Below are 22581 nucleotides of genomic sequence, written 5' to 3'. Positions count from 1 at the left end.
TGGTGGATGAACAGGTTGACTGAAGCCCATGTTTTTTGTTGCCATCAGGTGCCTCTCCCTGGATCTTGATTACAGTAGTTTTCATAACAATAATCATAGACATCAAATAATTCAGATATTAAATAACTGAATTTGGAAAATGGATCAAATAATTGAATTTATATTATCCTACAAATAATATCATATAATCTTCTCCACCAGTGATCATATTTACCCCAAATGTTGAAAAAAATATGAATAGCTTCTTTGCTATTCATAGAATGAAACAACAGGAGGACACTATAGAGGAAAATAACTAGGAAGACTGGATTGAAGGCATAGGAACAGAAAGCAAATTTAGCTGTTATCAATATAAAGGTAGCAATGCAAAAGAAACAATGGGGATCCTCCAGAAAGTATTTTCAGAGAGAAGTATGCAGGATCATGAGGAACAGCAAATTACCAAAAGTTCACAAAGAAGGACCAGGAAAAGTTTACAAAGTGGAAATCAATTTAAGAGGAAAGGAAGATGTCTTAAAAGAAGTTTTTTGAATCAATGTCAGAGCAAAAATATTGTTCAATTTCCGTTGAAAGGAATGAGTAAAACCAAGGACAGCAAAGGATTTTGAAAAAAAGAACCACTGATTCCTTTGGCTAATTGTTTTAAAAAGAAGGAAGTAGGGGTTGGAAAGGCAGCCAGAAGGGGGAAAAAACAAATAAAAAGAAGTTTCTTTTTAAAAGCTTGGGAAAAGTTTTGGAATGAATATAACTGAAGACAGATGGATAAAGATATGGGGATACAATGCAACCATGGGAAAGCTGGTCAGTCTCTCCAGTAGTTCAGGGCTACACACTGATTTCCAAGTAAATATCACACCAAAGCATTATTGCAAAAGAAGTATACTACTCATGACATTTACACAAGAAAAATGATTCATTATATAGAAATCTTTTTCTGTGACTCAAACCATCATTTTGTGCTCCAGCATTACCATAGTGGTTTATAGATCATGGAATATAATTTGTCCAAGTGCTTTAGAAAAAGGTACATTATCACTTGAAGAGGATGCAATGTTTTTCAGTATTGTGTGAAGACATTTTTATTTTGTTCCCTGATATTATTTTGCTGCCTTGCTTTGTGTGATTGACCTTATTTTTATTGTACTTTAATACACTGTTCAATGCTTTGGCAACCTTTTGTATCATGGAATGACATATGAACCATACAAAACACATTATTTCAAATGCACATACGTACATACATATATACACACACCCCTTCACACCTCCATATGAGTATGCTACCTTGCCAACAAACATTTGAAGTTATTTTAGGTCTTGAATCTGGAAATTTAAATGCATGAGGCATGCTTTCATGGTGCACCAATGCTTGTTCCTTGTAATCTTTTTTCATGCCAGTAGTTCTGCACTGATGTTCATGCTTACTCAGAAAGCAAAGAGTATTGATCCCTCTGCACATAGCAATGCATGAGAAAGTTTGGGAAGGTCCTAGCCAATAAGGAGTAATGGAGGAAAGAGAGATGCCAGGGAGTCCCAACACTACTGCTGACAGCCTAGATGAAAACTCAGGCCAAAAGTAGGTTTCAGAAATAGAAAAGAAATGCTGCATTTCTGTCACTGTTAAAAAGTAGACAGGCTGAATGTACAACATATGAACCTCCTCGAACCTATGTTAACGTTGCAGCAGAAATCACTACTATTTTGGTTGCAGTTGCATGAGCTAAGAGCATTCTTTTTTGTCTATATGTTCAAAGTTTGCAAACCTCAAGTTGTCTTAAATGAATTAGCAGTTCCTTTGCTTCAGTAATGTACTAAGAGCTACGTAGTTGCAATCAAAAATAGTTTTTACTGGAATGCTTTTATAGAACAATCATAAGCAAGAATACCAAGAACACAGAACTTCAGGATCCCTTAAATACAGAATGTTGGCTTGCAAACCCATATTTTGGAGATGTTTTCTCCCATAAGAAAGTCATCTTTGCAGGTATTCAGTTGAAGAATTAATGTTTTTTTTAGAACAGTGATATAGACTATACACTTCTTCCCTCCGTTATTCTTTCCTCCACTACTTTACCAATAGCCGTAGGAAATTATTTAAATTATAAATAACATTATCAGTTTGCAATATATATATATATATATACACGTATATATAAATGTTCTTTGAAAAAACAAATGAAATACTGACAAGTATCTGATTCCATATAGGTCGCCTTCAAAAGAGCAACAATGAGGTTTTGGATCCGATGTTGACAGTATAGTTAATTCTCAACTGAAAGCCATCTGTTCGCCAGGTCCTCTGGATGCTCTTGGTAGAACTGGGCACGTGCCTCCCTTGGGAGTGGGGGTGGGATGCACTTCAAAGCTATATACATAATACATTCCACTGAAATCACACAGCTGCTTGCTTTGCTGTTATCCTGAAGTGGTGTCCACGAGGATGTTCATTAGCAAGTCAAGTGTGGTGTTTGAGGATGATGGGAACTGCACAAGACAGAAAAGCACCATCTTTAAATGACTCATAAAAGTAATAGTCAACTAATAGCTTCAACCCTAAAAAAGCTGTCTCTTCTAGTCACTGGAAGTCATTATTGCAGTTATTGGATCTGCGTATTGTGCTAAGCCACGGCTTGCTTAACTATAGTTTGTTTAATGACTTATAACTAAATTGGTTAACATAATATAACATATACAAGAAATTACGTTTATTACAGCTAAATTTGTCTAATATATTAAACCCCAGACAAGCAAACTACATAAACCCAGTTAGTTAATCTTAGAAAGTGTTTACTTCTGGCTGAATGATTCCCATTCATTTTTAAAGCAGACACAATTCACATCTAAAAGTTACTGAATTGAATATCTCAAATATTCTAGCATTAAGAGTGTATCCCCATTAAAGGGAATGATCTGGGGCAAACTCAACGGCTTACAACAGAATGCATCAAAGTAGAAAGACTGAAGGAATGGGGAGGTTTTCTTTTTACCAATCAAGAGTGTCACCATGCTATTTCAAAGGACCATCACCAATGCAGAACATTTTACTTATTTTATTGGATTTAGAAGAGTATCAGAAAGGAATACGAACCAATAATGACTAACAAGACAACAGCAACAACCAAAGCCACAATTGCCTTCATCTGCAAATTAAAACACAGAGGAAAATATGTAATTAATTCCCAACTGTAGACACAAATGATCAGCTTAATCCAGCATGCCAATAATAATGAGTGCATTCAGATGATTTAAAGTGGCTACACATTTTCAAAATAAGCTACAGTAATTTAACCTAACTTAATCTCAGGGATCACAATCATGCTAAGACAGAATGTGGGAGTCCCCATTCAGTGACCGTTCAAAGTTATAACGGTGCTGAATGAGGAGACTTACAACCATTCCTTGTAGTTGTGGCTGTCGCAGCGTCCCTGCAGTCATGTAATTGCGATTCGGGAGCTTAGCAACAGTCCAACAGTCACGTGATCGCCATTTGAGACCTTCGCTGCTGGCTTCCAACAAGCAGTCAATGGGGAAGCTGGCAGGAGGTTGCAAATGGTGATCACATGACTGCTGGACACTACAACCACATGGGATTCACCTAACGACGGCTACTGAGACTGCCACAACTGCCATTGTAAGTTGGTGTGGTCATGTGACATCACGCTTTATGACCGCATCGCTTAGAGACAAAGTTGCCATTCCTAATTACCATTGTTAAGCAAGGACTACCTGTATATTTATTAGGGCTCTTCAGCAATCTAGATTTGAAGGGGAAAAGTTGATTCACAGCACATGGAGGTGCTTATATCATATCTGTCAGCAAGTCTTTCAAAAAGCTGTGTCTTTTCCTGTGCTCACTTGGTTTCCCTGCACTCTTAAGCACCCTTCAAATTCAGATCATGGCACAGGCACAATATACTTTTAGTTAGTATAAAGTGTGAATGGAATAAATCATGGAGTAAATCATGGTTGCTTTTAAGCAGTAAACCACAGCTTGAAATTGAAGTTTGTTTTGTACTACTGATTACTACAACATAATGTGAATATGGACTTTTTTTTGTGGTTTCTTGACATAACTCTTATTTGTTTTTGTATTCTGCTGAAACTTCACAGAACTGCAAAGCATAGAAAAGTACAGGAAATAAGCCAGAACTGGTCAAATAAGCCACAATTACAGTATTTAGGAAACAAGAAAACAAGCCTTACCTTACAGCCTCGCCACCACATTTGCCTTCTGAGCTGTTTGGATCGATTACTAAAAGCTGTTGCATTATCTGACAAGCTTTCTGCACCAGATAAAAAGATAGAGAAACTGAAGGGTCCACAATACTGGTAAGATAAAGCTTTTGTCTCCTGATTTTTGTTTAAAAAAGAACCAATCAAGGGTCTTGCACAGAAACAGTGAATTCTTGCCTTATGGGGCACCTAAGCAAAACAGTCAAACCTTATAGAGGTAATCATCACTTAACATCCACTCATTCAGCAACTGTTCAAAGTTATGATGGTGCCGAATAAGGGGGACTTACGACAGGTCCTCATAGTTGCGGGTGACAGTGCCCTCATGGTCACATGATCACAATTCAGTTGTTTGGTGACTGGCTTGCAATTATGATGTCACGGTGCCCCATGGTCACATGATCACCATTTGCAACCTTCACAAGCAAGGTCAACGGGGAAGCCAGCAGGAGGTTGCAAATGGCAATCATGTGACTGCAGGATGCTGCAACTGCACGGGATTCGCCTAATGACAGCAGCTGGGACTGCCGCTGTAAGTCATGTAATGTTGCTTCTTACGACTGCATTGCTTAGTGATGGAGTTCCCGGTCCCAATTAACATCAATGTGAGAACTACCTGTAGTCCATGTTACTAACAATGCTCTTTTCTGGATAATTTGTTCTGTAAGTATGTCCGGAAATGGAGGCAAAGTTATTTAGGAGAACTTCTGAGTTAAGAAACATTGCTCTTTACTGGTTGTCACCTCTTGGCAGTTACTGTGGATGATTTTAATGTATTCCAGTTTTATTTTTCAATTCCAGTTTTTCCTATTATTGTACCATGAATGTTTTAGTGTATTTGATGATACTACAAGCTACCAAGAGCTTTTGACTGCTGTGGATGGGAATGTAACAAATAAAGGGGATCATCTGTTGCATCCCAATAGTAATAGGCACAATCAAGGGAGTAAGTATCATGATGCCCTCTAGCATGCTGTAATCTGCAACTGTAAGGGAGAGCTGACAAACAAAAGAAATGATCTGTCTGTAGCACAGCAAGGATGGGAGGTCTATTCCCTCAATTAAGCCACCTGACTAGCTATTTTTGGCTCTCCATATCACACTGCAGCAGCTGTTCCATCAGGCTACCTGAAGCCCCTCCATTTTTAATAAATGTTGTAAAAGATTGCATTGCATATTCTATATAGTATGAGTCTGAAGGCAAAGGCTACCCTTTTATAGACCTGTGAGATACTCAAAGAGCTCTTCTGCTTGGAGAGCGTGGCAAAAATATTAAGAAAATACTCTGAGCAATAAAATCAAGAAAAGGTACACATGTTCACTTCTTCCATGAACAGGCTAGGACTCTAAAACAGACACAACAGTATCACTGGACCCCATGCGTGCAATAGGGAACCTAAGAAGTAAGAACAGGTAACGAAATGCAAGTATGCTGAGGACCGATAATAGGAGAGACACTGTGTTCCTGGAACTCTTGTTTCACCTCCTGAAAGAGAAGAGGAAAAGAACCTACCTGACTTATCCTGCAAGTCATCCAGCCGCTCTCCTCTCTCTATCACCTTGGTGATATTTTCTTGCATGACATCAATAACTTCATCAACCTGGTTTTGAACCCTGGTTCAAAAATACCAATAAGGATGCATCACATGATCAAGGAATTTATCACTAGTATTAGCAAATGCTACTGACAGATACCCTGCAAATGTAGTCTAGATGCTGAGCAGGAATGATGGGAGTTGTAGCCCAACTTAGTCCAACAGCTCTGGGTCTGTACTTAGTGCAGTGTTGTCCACATCAAACATTTTTAGTGAGCAAAGACTTTAAATTCTTTATAAAACTGTTAAATAGCAAAAGCTCTACTCTTTTTCAAAAAGGCAGCTGAATTGATAATTATCTGCCCACGCCCAATAGTGAATCATAGTTAAGGCAGAACTTGAATTGAAGTTAGGTTACTGAATAAACTGGAAAACTCGCAAGCAAGCATCTAAAGAGTATACTGTATATCAAAGAATATACTTGTAAGATCCCCACTCATCACACTGGCCATCCTTTCTTGAATTCTCAAGTGCAATAAATATAAATAATATTTATACCCACAACAGTTTCACAAGCAATATTTCAGATATTATGGCATCTTGGTAGATAAGAATAAGAATCTTGAATTGTGTCTAGAAACAAATGAGCAATAGAACAGTGGCTGCAAAGCTAATATACATTGATCAACAAAGAACATCAGTAACTAAACTAGCTGCTATATTTTGTATTAGCTATAGGTAAACATTTTTTAAAAGCAGCCAGATACCCAGCATATTGCAACAATCTAAATAGAGTTTACTGTACCCAAATTTGCCTTCTCTAGGAAGATACAAAAAAATCATGATGTGCTCTTTAAAAATGGGGCGGGGGGGGTAGAAGCTTGTGACATATGGGAACCTGCAGAGTCTTTACAGTATCTTCCCTCCCTCATCTCTGGCTGCTAAAAAACACTACCAGACACTTGCTGCTCTGTCTAAGAATTTAACAGATAGAAAAGTCTAAGAAAGGAAAAAGAAAAAGAAAAAAAAACACTTGGAAGCTTTTTGATGGGAGGCAGAGCCAAGACTGGGCTAAGAGATGTTTTTCCTTTAAGAAAGCTAAAAGGTTCACAAAGTACAGTAAAGAGTTAACTTGTTCTTCCATGACTGACCAAGAACAACTGGCAAAGAATCAGTCAAAGCTGGATAAAGTGCTTCTGGTAACCACATCCCTGTGCCTACCCAGATACAACACCAGATCCAGAAGCACCCCAACCTTTTAATTACTCCTTAAGTGGATATGCAACTCCATCCAAAACAAGCAATAGCTCTAGATCAAAGAAACTTATTTAATGACTATGCTGCCCTGATTTGGTCATCTCCAGATGAAGACTCAGTTCAATAACTCATACTTAACTCCATCAATGCATCCACCATTCAGGATGTCTAGAGCATACATGGCACCATTTGACAGGAATACTGGGCTGGGGATCATCAACACAGTGATGAAATCCAATTCTTCATATGACTTCTACCAGCCAAATTAGAACTAGGCCAAAATGTGACATTTCAAACTAGTACTCCTAGTGACTAGTAAGCCAGATTCCAGATTGAATTTCCTGCATACCAATTTATTTCTTCAAATACAGCAGTGATTATAACAGGCAAAGGAAATGGCTGTCCATGCTACTAATTAGTAACATAATTGGACATTACTTCATTTCCTGTGTTCTTCATTGCATGAAGCTGTGGTAACAATCAGAGCATCACATATTCTATTGGCACTATAAGGGAGACTCTTGGCAAGTTGGGGAAAAAAATAAAACTAAAGCAGAACATAAGCTGAGAATACACTTGACAGGGCGGAGCTCCTTGCCCTCTAATGGTTGTGATATGGGAATACATGATAGTATTCCAGTTCCTTTGCCTTTTCTGCACACCACTGCAAGTGAAGGGATGACTTAATATGCAACACGATACTATGCATTTGGACAGTCCAAGAATTACAGACAGGTCCCAGCTTTCTACCCTTCTAAAGCACTCTATTCCTGCACTACCTCTCAGGCTGCTTGTGAGGCCCAATCTTAACCCTATATCAGGCAATTGGGCCTTCCAGAGCACTGCAACAGAAGGGAAGGGATGAATCAGCAAGAAATGCATCCCTGATGGAACGTATATGGGCCTCACAATCTGGGGAGAATACTGAGCCTGAGGACTGATTTCTACCCATTCTCCAGATCAAATTCCAAATAAAGTAGCAGCAGTAATAAGCAACACTGAGAAAGTGGATAGAATACAGACCACTGCCGCCCTCTTTTTAGCAATTACTGTACATCATCTTTCAAAAATATATATCTCCATGCCACATCATCTGCATCTCTTAAAAGTGGTAGTTGTCTCTTACTTTAATCATTATTAGATTTGATTTCTTAGATTTATATCCTACTTTTCTCCAGGAGCTTTAGGTAATATCCCCCTCCTCATTTTTCCCAGCAACCCTGTAGGGTATGTTGGACTGGGCTGAAAGCTGGTGATAGGCTTGTGGTCCCTAAACGAGGGCTACCTGTATTTCTATAAGGCTGCTGATTCTGTCCTGGGTTACAGTGGATATATATGATGCTGGCTTCAAGCAAATAAACTGAACTGTTGTGTAATGAAGGAGAAGGCTGGTTTTTCTAATCCCCAGCAAAAGGAACTATTGACTAGGACTTCTCCAAAGCATACAGCATAAATTTCTCCAAGCAATTGTGACTCCTTTACCATTAGTAAAATTATTTTCCTACTTTTAATTTATTCCTTTTTCCCTACTGCTTTGAATTTATTTGTTTATATTTTCCTGTGAAATTACATGGTGACAAGAATGTACACACAATGATAGAAGAGGGACGTTTGTCTAAAAAGAAACAAAATTTTAAAATGTTAAAAAACTGCAAGAAATGTTACTTTTCTAATGTACAGTGTTATTATTTTATGAACAGGCTTAGCTCTAATCTTGGAAACAGTAATTCAATTCACTTGCTATAAAAAAGTGCGACCATAGGATGGTTATATTAGCTGGACATGCAAATTTAGCAAAAATGGATTTCAAAAGGCATAAAGTACTTACTGTCTGACCTTGTCATTCTTGGGCCCAAACCTTGGACCTGATGGCCCTCTCCTAAAAAATGATTAAAGAAGTTAAGTTGCTACCTTTATCTCCTGAGATGAGTGGCAAATCATATGGATGATTAACAGACAGATGTTTGGAATCTGGAAACATTACATGTTCAGAAGAAACAGCCCACTCTTGGAAGCTGCATAAAGATGTCTGGCAGGGTTTTCAACCTTAGACTGAAGAGTTCATAGTAGCTGTTACTGACAAAGAACCCCAGTGAATTGTGCAATGCTTTCCCTAGTCTTTAAAAGGAACCCTTGAGATCAAAGCATACAAAGTAGGCAGGAACAATGGTCCATCTAGGATTTGATACAGTTATCTCTGCTCTGGTCTTGGAGACACTTACAAGAAAAAGTCCTCTTCTTCATCTGAATCTTCCTCTAGGAGGTTTCTCTGCAAACACAGAAGATTGATACATCTTTGAAATAAAGGTTTCTACTAATGGGTATTTTCATTCAAAAAGGAACTTCAAAAGAATGTTTCTAGGCTGAGTCTTTAATCAATACAACTTTTGTCGAATGTAATCCCATTGACACAAGGTCAATGTAAGGTGTCAGGTTTCTTCAAAAAGACAGTTCAAGACAGAACTTAAAAGTTTACCATTAGGTCCTCTTTTTGAATAAATTGTATATATTTGTGAATAAGCCCATCCGCAGATAAGCAGACCTTTTTAACCAAAATACCTGAAAAATGTGCCATCCATGGATAAGCTGATCTGCATTTTTGAAGGTCTGCTTATCTATGGAAGGACTTATAAGTAAGTATATATGGGAAATACGGGTACTTTTAAGAAGTATTACTGTATATACCCGCAGATAAGCCCATCCATGGACAAGTCGAATCTGATTTTTTGGATATATTTTGGCACCTAAAATCCTTGGCTTATCCAGGAGTATATATGGACTCTGAAAAATTGCTTTGAAAAGTGGGGAAAAAAAATAAGACTGCCAGTCTTGATTTTGTCAAGTGCCTTGTAAAGTTTTGTTTTCAAGATTTAAAATAATATATAATATTTGCTTCACTGCTTCTGCTTCTTAATATTTCTAGTTAACTTTGCCGGAACTTCAACTTTTTTCCCCATGACCTTTAAAAAAAAAGAAAGAAATTCCTTTGGGGGGAACAAGCCACCCAGCACTGTCAACAGTTCTATCAATCTAACTGTACAAAATGTATACAACTCCCATAATACTGTCTCATATTATAGTGAACAGAGATCAGTCTCATCGTTCAACCAATGGAGGATTGAAAGGACCCTGCAGGTCATGTGCCAACAAGAGCATGATTGCAAAAAGGAAGATATCTGAGCTCCAACAATTTGAGAAACAACAGCTGCAGGGAGTACAGCTTGCTTTTTCCCTTCACACACACACCCCTCCAATGGTTGCTGGATAGTGAATGTTGAGAGACTGCAGTGGATTACATCTGGCAAATCACTGCTTTAGACTTTTAACAGATCTTGCTATTCTTTTGAAAAGTTCAGATCAATTTACATAGCAATACTATCCTATGTATTAAAAAACTAGGGATGGGGATCTGTAGACCCTTCAGATGCATCTGAAGTATAATTCCTGTATCCCTCATTAATGATAGTTCACCAACATCTTGAAAATCACAGGTTCACCAGTCCCAAACTTGAAAAAGAGCTGCTTGCTTTAAATATCACATGACTCGTAGCAATTACATTCTGAATGAACTAGACTTGCAGAAGACCTTCTCACTCCATAACTACAGCCATTTCACCAGCAGGTCAGCACATTTAAATCATACCAAGATAACTATCCCTCTATGCACTCACCCTCTCACTTTTGACTGACCCAGTAACATCATCATCGTTGAGGTGGCGCTTGAATTTTGGAGGCATGTTTTCATACAAGTGTTACCTTTTTGTCCTAGCAGAAAAAAGAAGACATTCTAGTCATTCTGTCAGGTTTCAGTTTCTCAGTCAAATTGCAAGGACATAATGACTGGCCACAGTGATGCCTGCATAACACTCCAAATACAAATTGTTACGTGGAAAATAATATGAGGTCAGGGAATCTCCAGCATAGTTTAAAGTACCGTTTTATAATTCATGAGTTGATTATTTTGTATTTAAACCACTGCAGAAATACTGTATTCAAATCAAGGAATGTTTTAAGTTTAGATAGTGAAATATATCCCTCTTCTAGCCAGATGAGTATTAATTAACCTCATCAGTTCCTAAAGCCTTCTATGTATGCACAAGAGGTTTTTGATAAAATATAAGGATTTTAAAATGTCACTGTTAGTAGTTCTGATCAAATGACTGGAAGAGACGTACAGGTGGTTTTAAAATAATTTCTTCTACCTCTAAGATAATGTGCAGCAATTCTTCTTTAATCAGCAACACTTTTGAAGGGCTGGTTAAGAAAAAAAGTTGGTTTTCCATATACTGTTTAAAACCTGAAACTGAAAGCCTTTTCAATCCAATGACAGTTCCAGCAACAGCTTTTGTGCACCCCCAAATTAAACACTTGAGCTAGGACTGTATTTTTGGATCAGATCAATTATTCAACAGATTTCATTTTCAAGAATAGTCAGATGCTTTAAGGAAATCCACAAAGCCTGAAAGTAACACTCTCCCCACTGATACTCCCTCAGCGGTTCATGTTCAGAAGAATGTGCCTTTGAATGCGGCAACGCCACTACTTCAAGTGTCACCCAAAACACTGATCACACATCTAAATACAACTCGCAAAAGATAAAATGTCATGAACCATTATATTATTACCATCTATGGCGTCTTGGATACTTAAAGAATAAATTCAGTGAAAAGACAGCACTGTAAATTGCTCAATTACAAGTATCTCAAAGTTGAAAAGGATGTTCAAATATACTGCATGCATTCATGACCTACACTGGCCAGACCCAGGGTGACCGGAGGACAAATCCATTTGTCAATCTGAAGCTTAAGTAGCTTCAGGAATTCTATCTTCCTTATTTGCATTACCAACATGGAACGTAGCCTTACTGCTTCATCTGCATTTCACCGTCATTACACATAGTTTTATCATTCTTCTATACACAAGTGTACACCAGCTGCCCAGTTCTATGTCTTTTATATACATTTCTATCCAATCCTACCTCTTTAACATTTCTTTTTATAGCTTCCTTCCCCCTCCCGACAAGCTTACAGTGTCCCATCTAGAGGGCTTTTAAATAATTAAATAATTGCTCCTCTATTTCCCCTTTTCTTCATCTCTCCCTACTCCTCCAGGGGACCTCCTACAAACTTTTCCCACTTCCTTTTCCAAAGACAGATTCCATTGAACATATCTTATGCCATCTCGCTTTGCCCCAGAGCCTTCTGCATTCTTTATTTTCTTTCCTCCCAATTCATGTACTCCCACTTCCTCAAAACCATCCTTCCCCTTCCTAAATTGAAGACCTCCAACACCCTTAATTATCGATTTCCTTTCCCAAAGAGGCTGCCTACGGAATAACCTCCCACTTTCCTAACTAACTTTCGACAAAAACAGTGTTTTGCTATTTTGCACAAGATACCAGATGATTCCGGACCTTTTGTGGGTAACTCCAGCAGAAGCTAGAAAGGACGCAGTCCTTAAACCGATCCTCCCATGTTCCTCTCCTCCATATTCCAACCCCTCTCATGCATGCATCCATTCACACGGTCCTCCTCTTCGGAGGTCTTAATTCTCCGGCTGTCCACCCCGCTCTTCCATAAGCCCACACACGAGACACTCTTCCTCTCCGGACTGCGTAGCTTGCCTGTTCCTTTCCCAATTGGCCATTTCACCTCCCCTCACTCGCCCCCGGGATACTTGCTTTCTCCCCTCCCAAAACGATCCTCGGCAACCCCCTAGATCCACTTTCCCACGATCCAGCGCCCACCAAACTCGAGGACCTCCTCTTATTATTGGCCCCCTCTCCCCGCGCCCTTTTATTTTCTCCCTCACCTGTTTCCCTTTCAGGCCGGTGCGGAAATGGCCGGTCCGAGGAGGAGGAGTTGTCGTCAGCTGTTGCTCCATCGATCACTCGGCGCGCCTAGTAAGGGGTGGAGCCGAGTGCCCAGGATATCGATGAAGACGACTAGCGCGCTAGTGACGTGGACCCTGCCAGCTACCGTAGTAGCGAATCTCGCCTGCTAGGTGGCGGGGAACGCGTACAGCCGAAGCAGCTATTTCTTTAGAGGGAAGCGGAGTGGCCTGTCAATGAAAGTGAGGTTGGGAATATGAAGTGACTCTCCTTTAGCCTGCAATCTTCCTTCTGACCAATTGAAAAGGCCGCGTCTGTTCATGGTACAAATGTTTTTATTGAGGGTGAATGGGTTTACTCATGACATTAAGCCTGGCTTGCTGAACCAGCCATAATTGGCTTGGTTCTCCTGAGGTGCTAAATTGTATTTCTACAGTGGCTGGATTCAGAGAATTTGGTAAACCAAAACTACACGAAATACATTTTGATGTAGTGCAGTATACAAACCCAGGTGTATGGTTTCACTTGTATAGTGGAATATTTACTGGGTTGAGTCCAATGTATCTGGAAGACATCTGCTTGGGAATGGTAGATAAGATTATCTGTTCTCCTGAAGACACTTCTGGAATTCAGTGGGTTAGACTCCACCAGCTAACCACTGATGCCTGGAGATCAGCTCAGTTTGTCCACTGATTTCACAGACATTAACTCAGTTTTCCTTTTATTCAGATTTTGTCACAAAATTTGCCTCTTCCTTGCACTTGCCTATTCTGTTTGCAGAATTATAATGGCTGAAAACAATGTTCCTGCTTTGGAACAGAAGGAATATTATCAGTGTAAAAAAAAATCACATTATAGCCTTCCATTTGCTGTTTGGACAGTTCTTACATGTCCTTTGTTAACCTCATGAGCAGACATTAAATCAGAATGTATGCATACTGGTTTGTTTGTTTTTAAATCACTGTCTTTAAAATAAGCAATAGGCTGTTTTGAACTTGAGGAAGTTGAGCAATAGGGAAGTGGTTAGTAACCATGAAAGAATACAAGGGACTAAAGTTTTTATGCATCCAACTCCCAGGCTTCCACCAGTGGTGCCTACATCTAGAAACCAACCTTCTTATCTTGTGATAGAATACACATTCTGCAAACACTAAATCTTAGAACTGGCATCTGGTATTTGCTGCTTTCCTAATCCTTGAACAACTCACTATATATGTATTCTTGTGTTCTACTGTATCTGGAATTCCTCTGTTACCCTGAGTGAAAATCTTGGTATTTCACCAATCTCATGAACAGTAAGGCAAGACACACTTATCTTAAAGAAAGTAGGTTTACTGAACATGATTTGTACAGACAGGAAACACTCCTATGCTTTAATTACATTTTTATATACCAAAAAAAAAAAGATTTCATAGACTCAGGCAGGCTAACGAGGGCAAGATAGGGCCTCTGCTGGGTTGTGCTGTTGAACAAAATAGGCAGACAGCTCTTTCAGGGCTTTGTAACGATGAGAGATAGAGTTCTTCACAGACTTGGGCATTTCAGCATATCTAGGAAAGACATAACTTGTAAATTCAACATGAGAAGCTGGACAGCCTAATCTAGAGCAGCTAGTATTATAAATGCATTAACTAAATTAATCTCTACCTCTTGGCTTAAATATTGAATCCTGAGCTAGGAAGGGTTTGATCAAATACCCTTCTCATAGGAGATATGGGAATTGCCAATGGAATTATCTGTACTAAAATCCTTCATTATTAAAATGTTAGAATTATTCAAATGCCTGCTGACAAACACATTCATAAATACTTACAGCAAAATTGGCATTTTGTGGAACAGAATTTGCACTTTTCTTAATACTTTAATGTACAACAGAGACTGGATAATTTTACTGACCCACTGTAACTATTTAAATAATGAGAAAACACTCCCTTACGTCTGAGTGTAGCCTACTGGCTGGAAGCATGGATCCCATCCAAAATCTCGAGGTCCTCTCGGATCAACTATATGTCCCTGTAGGGAAAAGAGATGTTTAATGTTGAATTTTCATTAAGAGTTGGCCTTACATAAAAACTAGTTCAGTGTGAACATTCAGTGAACATTGACTCTGGGGAATTTGTTAACAACTTCAGAGAAGGCTAGAGGGAACTGCAAAGGATTGGTTGCCTTTTCTCATTCACACATTAGTTACTTAATCTTTTCTTAGTGGTTAATAATTGCTGTATCTCATAACTCTAAGATATATTGTTAGACAAGATGACAAAATCAACCAGTGGGCCCTGTCTCTCTATCTTCTACTATCCTGTCTGGCTTTCACTGTTTCTTTTTCTTGTTCTGGAAGAGTTTTAATTCTCAACATTCAGGTTTACTTATATTTGATTATGTTTGGTCTAAAGAATGTCCAAGTTCTCAAAGTACTGGCTATTAAACATTGGCCTACAAGAACCAAAAAGTCTTTGTTTTCCTGTGAATCAAGCTACAAAATTCAAATCAGCAAAAGAAGAGAGCTGACAAAGGCAAGAAATCAGCAAAATAAACAGCATAATATTTCTGAAGCAAATTGACATGCAGCAGTATGTGAACAGTAGTCCACAGGAACAGAGCTGGTCAGCTCACAGTCCATATTCTCCATATGGCCCTCCACACCCCATTTATGACTTCTCAGAATTCTAAGATGTATGACTAAAATTCAGCAGCACAAGCAGCCATTTTTTGGCAGGGAGAATTTTGTTCCTTTTCAATCATTAACCCTCCCCTGCAAAACTTGCAAAAAATTGATAATTTTGGGAGGTGCATTTTCCATTTAAACTCTTCTAGCAACCTTCGCGGACAGCCCCTGCAGCAGTTCAGGAGTTTGACCCAGTAGAAGTTGCCTGTCCCCGCCCTAAAATGAGAAATACTGCAAAGAGTAATAAAGATGAATCAGAGAGGATCACTCCAGATGATGCCATCACTCTTCATTCCCAGCTCAACACAGAAATGTTGAAGAAGTCAACACAGTTACCAAGCAGTGATACTCAATTCTGTTCACCCATCCTGGCAAAGGTGCACTCACAGCTCATCAGGCAGCTGCATGGAGTCATTAAACAACTGAATTGGAAACAGTAAACCTCCACAGTAGGCGCCGTTGAGATATTAAAGCTGTAAATGTACCTGGAAATATGTCCCAATGCTATCAGTCATGTCAATCCTACAGAGTAAACAAGCCAACTTACTTACCTTCCTTCATTCCTTCCCACCTACCTTCCTGTACCGTTTTTATATTTGCTAGAAAATAAGTTTAGTTACATCTCCCTGTATGTGATAACACCAGCCTACTTGGGCACTACTCAAAAAATAAATGAGATTAACATTGGTGAAGCACTTGAACCCTGTTTAAGATGTTATAGATAAATGCTGAAAGTGGCTATTATGCTAAGAAAAGGAAATACATAATCCAATTCATTGAACTAATAGTTCAATTCTTCTAGTCCTTCACATTTATTAATTCAGATAACCCAACATTCCCATACACACATGAGTCTGGCCTTTGAATAACTTTACAGGATCTTCTGGACTTCCAGTGCTGAAGGCAAAGGTGCAGAGAGCATAAGCAGATTTATCTTCAAATCCTGCTAACAGTTTGTACAGACCTAAGCAATGAGAAAAAAGAAAGTAAATTTTGCTTGACAGAAGAGAAGCTGTGCAGGACACAAAACAGCAGTTCATATATTTTGGAATTTGAGCAGGTATCCTTATGTCTAAGCCATATACAGTATATCAAACAAGAACCAATAGGACCACTGGCTTTTCTATCATTCTAGGACATAATGCTGTTTAAAATCCAATCAATCCTTTTTCTATTCCTGTATGCATGCTGCCCTTATAGGAGAGGAAATGCCTTTAGACACATTTTACTGTTTTATTGTATTTTAACTAATATTTTATTTCTGTTTTATTGTAAACTGCCCAGAGTCGCTCTCTTGAGTGAGATGGGCGGTGACTAAATTTGGTAAATAAAATAAATATTTAAATAGATAATGTCAACATAGTTCAGGTTTATGAGGAAATGGCTAAAAAAGATGTAAGATATGAAACATTAGGACCAGTTCTGCCAAATGGATGCCTTAGTATTAAATCAAATAAACACTTAAAGTCTTTCTAGTATTTTACAAGCTATCCTAGCTTTCTACTAGAAAGTACCATTCAAAGCAGAATTGAATAGGACAGAACGTATCTGCAAATGGAAACCAAACAGAGAGGATGGAAGTAGGGTAGCATGCAGAATACTGGAAAATAAAATCATCAGGAATAAAAGCATGCCACTTTAAAAACAGAAATAAGAGAAATGCAGAGTGAAGTGCATAACCAGGTGTGGGTTATGGCAAGGCCAGCAAAACTGCACTGCTGGCAAGAGAGAGCATCATGCAACACTTGAGTAACAGCAGATTGGTTCATGAAGGGAGCAACCCAATCCCAGAAGCAAGGTTATGTGAAAGCAAAGAATGAATTACCTTCTGGCTTTAGCTTTTCTAGGAACCATTTTCTGAAACACAAATTCAGGCACAAATCATATTCTTCATTATCACAAGCATAATAAAAACACCTGAACATTATTCAACAAGCAAGGCAAAACCAAAATTATCTGTTAAATAATTAACAGTTACCAAGTATTTAATTCAAATAACAGGTCCATTTTTGTACAAGAGTCCAAGAAAGTGTACAGTTTAAAGTAGAAGTATTAAAATCTCATAGAAAATTAAAGAACAGAAATAAAAGCCCTATCAATAAGTAAAATCCAGTAGAGATATAACAGCAACAGTGAAAAACTGTTGCTGAGCCTGACAAATTCTTGTCCAGCAAAACATTTGCACTCTTTTACTGTCTGCCTTACCAGAAATACAAGAAATCAAACGTAAGTTGAAATAAAGGCTTGCTTAACATGAGTTTAGTGGATTCCTCTTCTATTTTTGCACTGCAATGGGAACTAAAAATAAACAAAATGCAAGCACTTGGGCACAGCATTTCTTGTTTAATAGCCCAGCTGGATTAGGCCAAGTCATCCAAGATTCTGTGCCGCACTGTGGCCAACGCGATGCATTTTAGATGCTCATGAGCCTGGGTGGTGGATAATAGCCCATTTCTACCATCACTTCTCAGTAAGTAAGCAGTATTTAACCCATGTTGCCCATGATTCAGTAGGTGTAAATGGTCATCAGTATTAGTAAGAACTAGACAACCCATGACCCATTGGGTCATCGTTTCAGAGATATTTCCTTACCAGATTCCTCAATAGCTTCAACAATGGCAGAGCTTCTAATGTACTGGAAAAGTTCTTAAAAATTCAGGGAGAGATGTATCTGCCTTGAAAATAGCCAGTGTTGAGCTGTATAGCACAAACATCGGACTCAAACACAGGAAATGTTTTATGACATTTTGTATTATGTCATAAAATGTTTTGTGATAATTTTATGTCATAAAATGTTTGATAAAATTTGCCAAATTTCTATTCCATGAGAGTCATGGTCCCAGATTTTGGATGCATTCTTTAAGTTAGCCCATTTGAGGTACCTTGGTTTAAAAACTGTTGGCCTATGACACACTGTTTCACCCAGTTAGTTACAAAGTACAAACAGACACAAGAGTTTTAGTGGTATATAGATAGATTGATACATTTATCTTCCATGAAACGGCCCACTCCCTTTTTAAAATTATCCCATCTGGCTGCCATAATACAACAGTTAGCAACAACCATCACAGTTTAACTATGTATTTTGTACAAAGGCATTTTCTTCTCTCAGTCTTAAATCTTCCTACATTTAGTTTCAGTGGATGACCTCAAGTTCTAACAGGGTGAGGAGGAAAACATCCACATCATCTATATTATGCACTGTTTTATATACTCTATCATGTTTCTCTTTATTCTCCTTCATTCCAATTTAGAGCCATAATCAATAGTCTTTCCTCATAGGGAAATAATTGTGATTTCCTTTTTTAAATACCTTTCCTAGTTTATCATTCATTCATTGTTGTCCCTTTGAGTCAGTCTTGAATCTTGGCAATGGCCTGGACAAGTCCCTGCTATTTCTTGGCAAGGTTTTTTGGAAGATATTTGCCATGGATTTCTTCCTAGGGTTTAGAAAGAATGATTGGCCCAAGGTCACCCAGCTAGCTTTGTGCCTAAGGCAGGACTAGAACTTATGGTCTTTCAGTTTCTAGCCTGGTGCCTTAACCACTACACCAAACGGACACTCTAGTTTTGTAATATCTCTTTTATAGTGTAGTGTCCAGAAATGTTCACAATACTGAACTGAACAAAGGGGGGAGGGGGGCTTTCTATTCCAACCATCAAAGCACTCAGGAAATTACCAGCTATGCTTGGCAATTATAGGACTAAGTCCAAGTGCACTGACCTCAAAACTCCATTCCATCAACCTATAGTAAAGGAGGGAAACAATGGTATTCTGCTGGTTCAGCTGGGAGACCAGTAACTATATTTTGTGAGCTTTGGAGAGTTGTAACTTCATGTAAACTTGCGCCACTAGTCTAGGGTGCTAGGCTTAAGTCTGTAATTGGAAGAAGGAAGAGTAACATAAAGTAACTGGGATTCCATTAATAGATTCTATTACACAGCTGCCAAGGAATAGTTGAGGGTTTTATTCTGCAATATCTCATAGACAAGTATTTAGAATTGCTAGGCAGTTTTGTAGTCCGAACCTAGTAGATTCAATAAAGTTTTCAGTATACTCAGAAGTCACACTGTTCTCAATGGAAGTTAACTCTCCTGAATAAATGTCATTAAGATTATAGCCCTACTCATAGGGCTACAGTCCTATATAGTCACACTAAACTCAGGACCTATTTCCCCATTGCAGTTGCTAAATAAGGACTACCTATATGGTTTCCCCTCTCTCATTTGAAGGGGAAAAATGTGCTTTGAGACAAATGTAGTTGCTCACATAGCACCTGTTGGCTGCTCCTTAAAAGAGCTGCATCTTTTCCCAAGACTGCCCACTGCAGCATAATCCCAGGAAAAAAATGTGTCTGCTTTAAGAAGTTGCCAACAGGTCTTATGTGCATGCCTACATGCACTCCAAGGTATATATATTTTCTCCCAAATCTGAAACATTGTACCACCTTATGATTTTTTTTGTACACAGGGACATCCAGTTATGTGTGAAGTAGAACAGCCCAAGCACATATTTAGATCTCTGCCGTCTCTACTTTCCCTTTTAAAAAGGCATTATTCTAGGGATGCAAAAAAGGCAATAGAACTTTCAGTCTAGCTAATTATCTTTTGTATGAGGTCAACATAATCTCCTTTGTGCCTTATACTCCTTCTCTCCTCACCTGTTTACCTCCAACCTGCAGTATTTTCCTTCTTCCAATTATCAGCTACCCTCTCAGCAAATGCTTGAGTCCTACTTACATATATGGTCCTGGGAGACCTCCAAGAGCAGTGAAACACAAACAGGTATCTTCTACAATGACTGGTCCCTGGATCTATTAAGGAAAACATAATAAAAGCTATTAAGAAACAAAACAGCAATGAAAATCTACTGAATTAATTTTTGGAAGTAGCCCCACATATTGTAAATAGGCTTTGTAAAAAATTTAGACAACCTTTTCATTCCAAGTTAATCTCTGCAAAACTAACTGTGACAGCAATAATATAATTTGAAAATTTGCTGCAAGAACCACAGTTAGGAATGTGTATACTATAGATGCCAAATGGAAATAAACAGAATGCCCTCATAGTTGGGACTCAGAATTTTTAAAGATTGTGATATAAATGTAATCAGAGCTAACTTAATGTCATAGCAGCAAGAGAAATTTTACATTAATCTGCTACATGGGTACCATATTCATTACATATAACTGGAATCTTTGTAGTATTTTTTTTCCAGGGTTACAATTGCCTTTAACTGAAATGGGCAGCTGAGTCCTTTGAGTTGTGAAAAGTTACTAAATATAATTCTAATAATGCCTCATCATTATAAATATAAAATGTGTGATAGTCTGCTGATGATTTCTTGTTCATAACCATGTAGAGGATTTTTGGAAAAAATATGGAATCTATCACAGAAACTATAAAAAAAAGGAGAGGGAGACAATAGCAGAATATGCACATGTCAAATACAGTACAATACAAAGAGATCAGACTGTATCTTTTAACCATACAGCCAAACATTAAAAATGTATTCTTTCCAGAGTCAAAACTCCTCTCTATGAAATATACAGCCAAGTTTATCTAAGCATAAAGTGTGAAATCCCCTGGCTTTCTGAGTTTTTTATGGCTTTAGGCTGTGAGCTAAATTTTTATCTCACAAGTCATGATTAGAACCTGCTTAGCTGCTTCCTGGCACTTCTGGATAGAAATATCATCAGGCTCCCCTTGGTACTCAGGTACTACAAAAAAAAAAGAGTGAGATTAGTGCTGAACAGTAGTTCGCTAAGACACCAGACCAATGGAAACATGAACTCACAGTCTATTTTCTTTGCAACCAGTTTGTATGGAAAGGAGTCACCTAGAATCTGAATCACCTGCAAGATAAAGAAGAGTAGTTAGTTTTGCTACTAATAAGCTTTCACAACAGTTCCATCTCTTAACCATACCTTGGACAATGTGGCAGTGCCTTTATTATGGACTATGCTTCTCCAAGAAACCCAAATGACACATTCTCTTCTCGCATTTCAGAAAATCATTAACATCTTCCTACTTCATCAAGTATTCATCTCCAATGGCCCTGGGCATCCATCTGTGCATCTGTATATCTGTTCAATTTATTTTTATGTGGTAGTAGCTTTTTCCGCTTTGCTTTTACTTTCTTCTACACTGGCAAGAGTCATCTGAGCTGTTACTAAATATAGGATAAAGAAAATTTCTTCTGGGGATGGTATTTCTGGACTAACAGTTTCTATCTCAATCAAAAAAGTTTCCCCATCAGATTATTTTTGGATTTAAAATATGAAGAAAAAGATGGAAAAACACAGAAGTGTTACAAATAGAAGATGCCATATAATGGATGGTTTTGGATTAAAACTTCATTATTTTTCACCAGCGTTTCCTAGGGTTGCAAAACTCCAGACAACCCCTAATTGGCAGCAAAGAGATAAAGAAGACTTGGTTGTCTGGACTACTGCAGCTCAGAATGGATAGCCCAAGCATTGCAGAATTTTGCTCTAGAGCTTAAGCAATCAACACCCTAATTTCATAACCAACCAACTCATGTTCTGCCTATTTGTGAATCTTAGTGGGACATATGTAGAAATGCTGACCCTTCCTAGGGCTGGCCCCGTTTCATTCTTAAGCTTAAAACCGCGTTTCTCAACCTCAGCAACTTAAGATGTGTGGACTCCAACTCCCAGAATGCTCGGGAATTTTTAGAGTTGAAGTCCACACATCTTAAAGTTGCTGAGATTGAGAAACACTGGCCTAAAAGTACCAAGTTCACCGTTCGCAGCAACAGAAAAACAGCTAAGCACTAGCAAGTGCCATCACCCATCAGCTTTGTTAACGACGGCAGGACGCCACGGAAGGCCGCTGCCCACCTCCTCCAGTTTCTTAACGTTGCCGGTGACAAACACCACGCTTCGCCCAGCCGCCGGTAACATCGCCATTGTGCTCTGGCGCCTGCGCGGTTACTCAACCAACCACATCTCCTGAAATCCTCGGCGTTTCCCGGAGCAGCCTTTTCACTCCAAAGACGAGCGAGCTTTGACGACGTACGACAAATCACGCTGCTG

At 38.6% G+C, this 22581-nt stretch overlaps 2 protein-coding genes across 3 annotated transcripts; both read right to left on the bottom strand.

Moving 5' to 3' along the window:
* Positions 1 to 215: 215 nt before the first annotated feature.
* On the bottom strand, positions 216 to 12969 carry VAMP4 (vesicle associated membrane protein 4). 2 transcript variants are annotated; one of them, XM_063298535.1, is made up of 8 exons: positions 12837 to 12969; positions 10697 to 10790; positions 9248 to 9294; positions 8854 to 8904; positions 5747 to 5847; positions 4204 to 4283; positions 3089 to 3140; positions 216 to 2484 (listed from the first exon to the last, which is right to left on the bottom strand). In XM_063298535.1, exons 2-8 carry the CDS (start codon positions 10760 to 10762, stop codon positions 2456 to 2458), a joined length of 426 nt encoding a protein of 141 aa, XP_063154605.1. In that variant the 5' UTR covers positions 10763 to 10790; positions 12837 to 12969; the 3' UTR covers positions 216 to 2455. The 2 variants fall into 2 exon arrangements, with proteins under 2 accessions (XP_063154605.1, XP_063154606.1); XM_063298536.1 differs by lacking the exon at positions 12837 to 12969 and adding an exon at positions 12424 to 12762.
* Positions 12970 to 14166: 1197 nt separating this feature from the next.
* ITPA (inosine triphosphatase) lies at positions 14167 to 22525 on the bottom strand. Its single transcript, XM_063298534.1, has 8 exons — positions 22387 to 22525; positions 21321 to 21378; positions 21179 to 21243; positions 20264 to 20337; positions 17349 to 17380; positions 16372 to 16487; positions 14792 to 14868; positions 14167 to 14405 (listed from the first exon to the last, which is right to left on the bottom strand). Exons 1-8 carry the CDS (start codon positions 22453 to 22455, stop codon positions 14282 to 14284), a joined length of 615 nt encoding a protein of 204 aa, XP_063154604.1. The 5' UTR covers positions 22456 to 22525; the 3' UTR covers positions 14167 to 14281.
* Between the last annotated feature and the right edge of the window lie 56 nt (positions 22526 to 22581).

This window comes from Candoia aspera, chromosome 3 (genome assembly GCF_035149785.1).
Source record: "Candoia aspera isolate rCanAsp1 chromosome 3, rCanAsp1.hap2, whole genome shotgun sequence".
In the NCBI taxonomy this organism is placed as follows: domain Eukaryota; kingdom Metazoa; phylum Chordata; class Lepidosauria; order Squamata; family Boidae; genus Candoia; species Candoia aspera.
This window is presented reverse-complemented; position numbering and strand designations above follow the sequence as displayed.

Bases quoted from the DNA above. Each gene is read 5' to 3' on its own strand.
- VAMP4 (XM_063298535.1), bottom strand. From the start codon at position 10,762: ATGCCTCCAAAATTCAAGCGCCACCTCAACGATGATGATGTTACTGGG. The intron at 9,295-10,696 runs GTGAGTGCATAG...CTGTGTTTGCAG, and splicing joins GGTCAGTCAAAAGTGAGAGG to AGAAACCTCCTAGAGGAAGA. The intron at 3,141-4,203 runs GTAAGGCTTGTT...TTTAATTTGCAG, and splicing joins TGTGGTGGCGAGGCTGTAAG to ATGAAGGCAATTGTGGCTTT.
- ITPA (XM_063298534.1), bottom strand. From the start codon at position 22,455: ATGGCGATGTTACCGGCGGCTGGGCGAAGCGTGGTGTTTGTCACCGGC. The intron at 14,869-16,371 runs GTGTGTATGGGA...TTTTCCCTACAG, and splicing joins TATTCAAAGGCCAGACTCAT to GGACATATAGTTGATCCGAG. The intron at 14,406-14,791 runs GTAAGGGAGTGT...TGTCTTTCCTAG, and splicing joins CCAGTAGGCTACACTCAGAC to ATATGCTGAAATGCCCAAGT.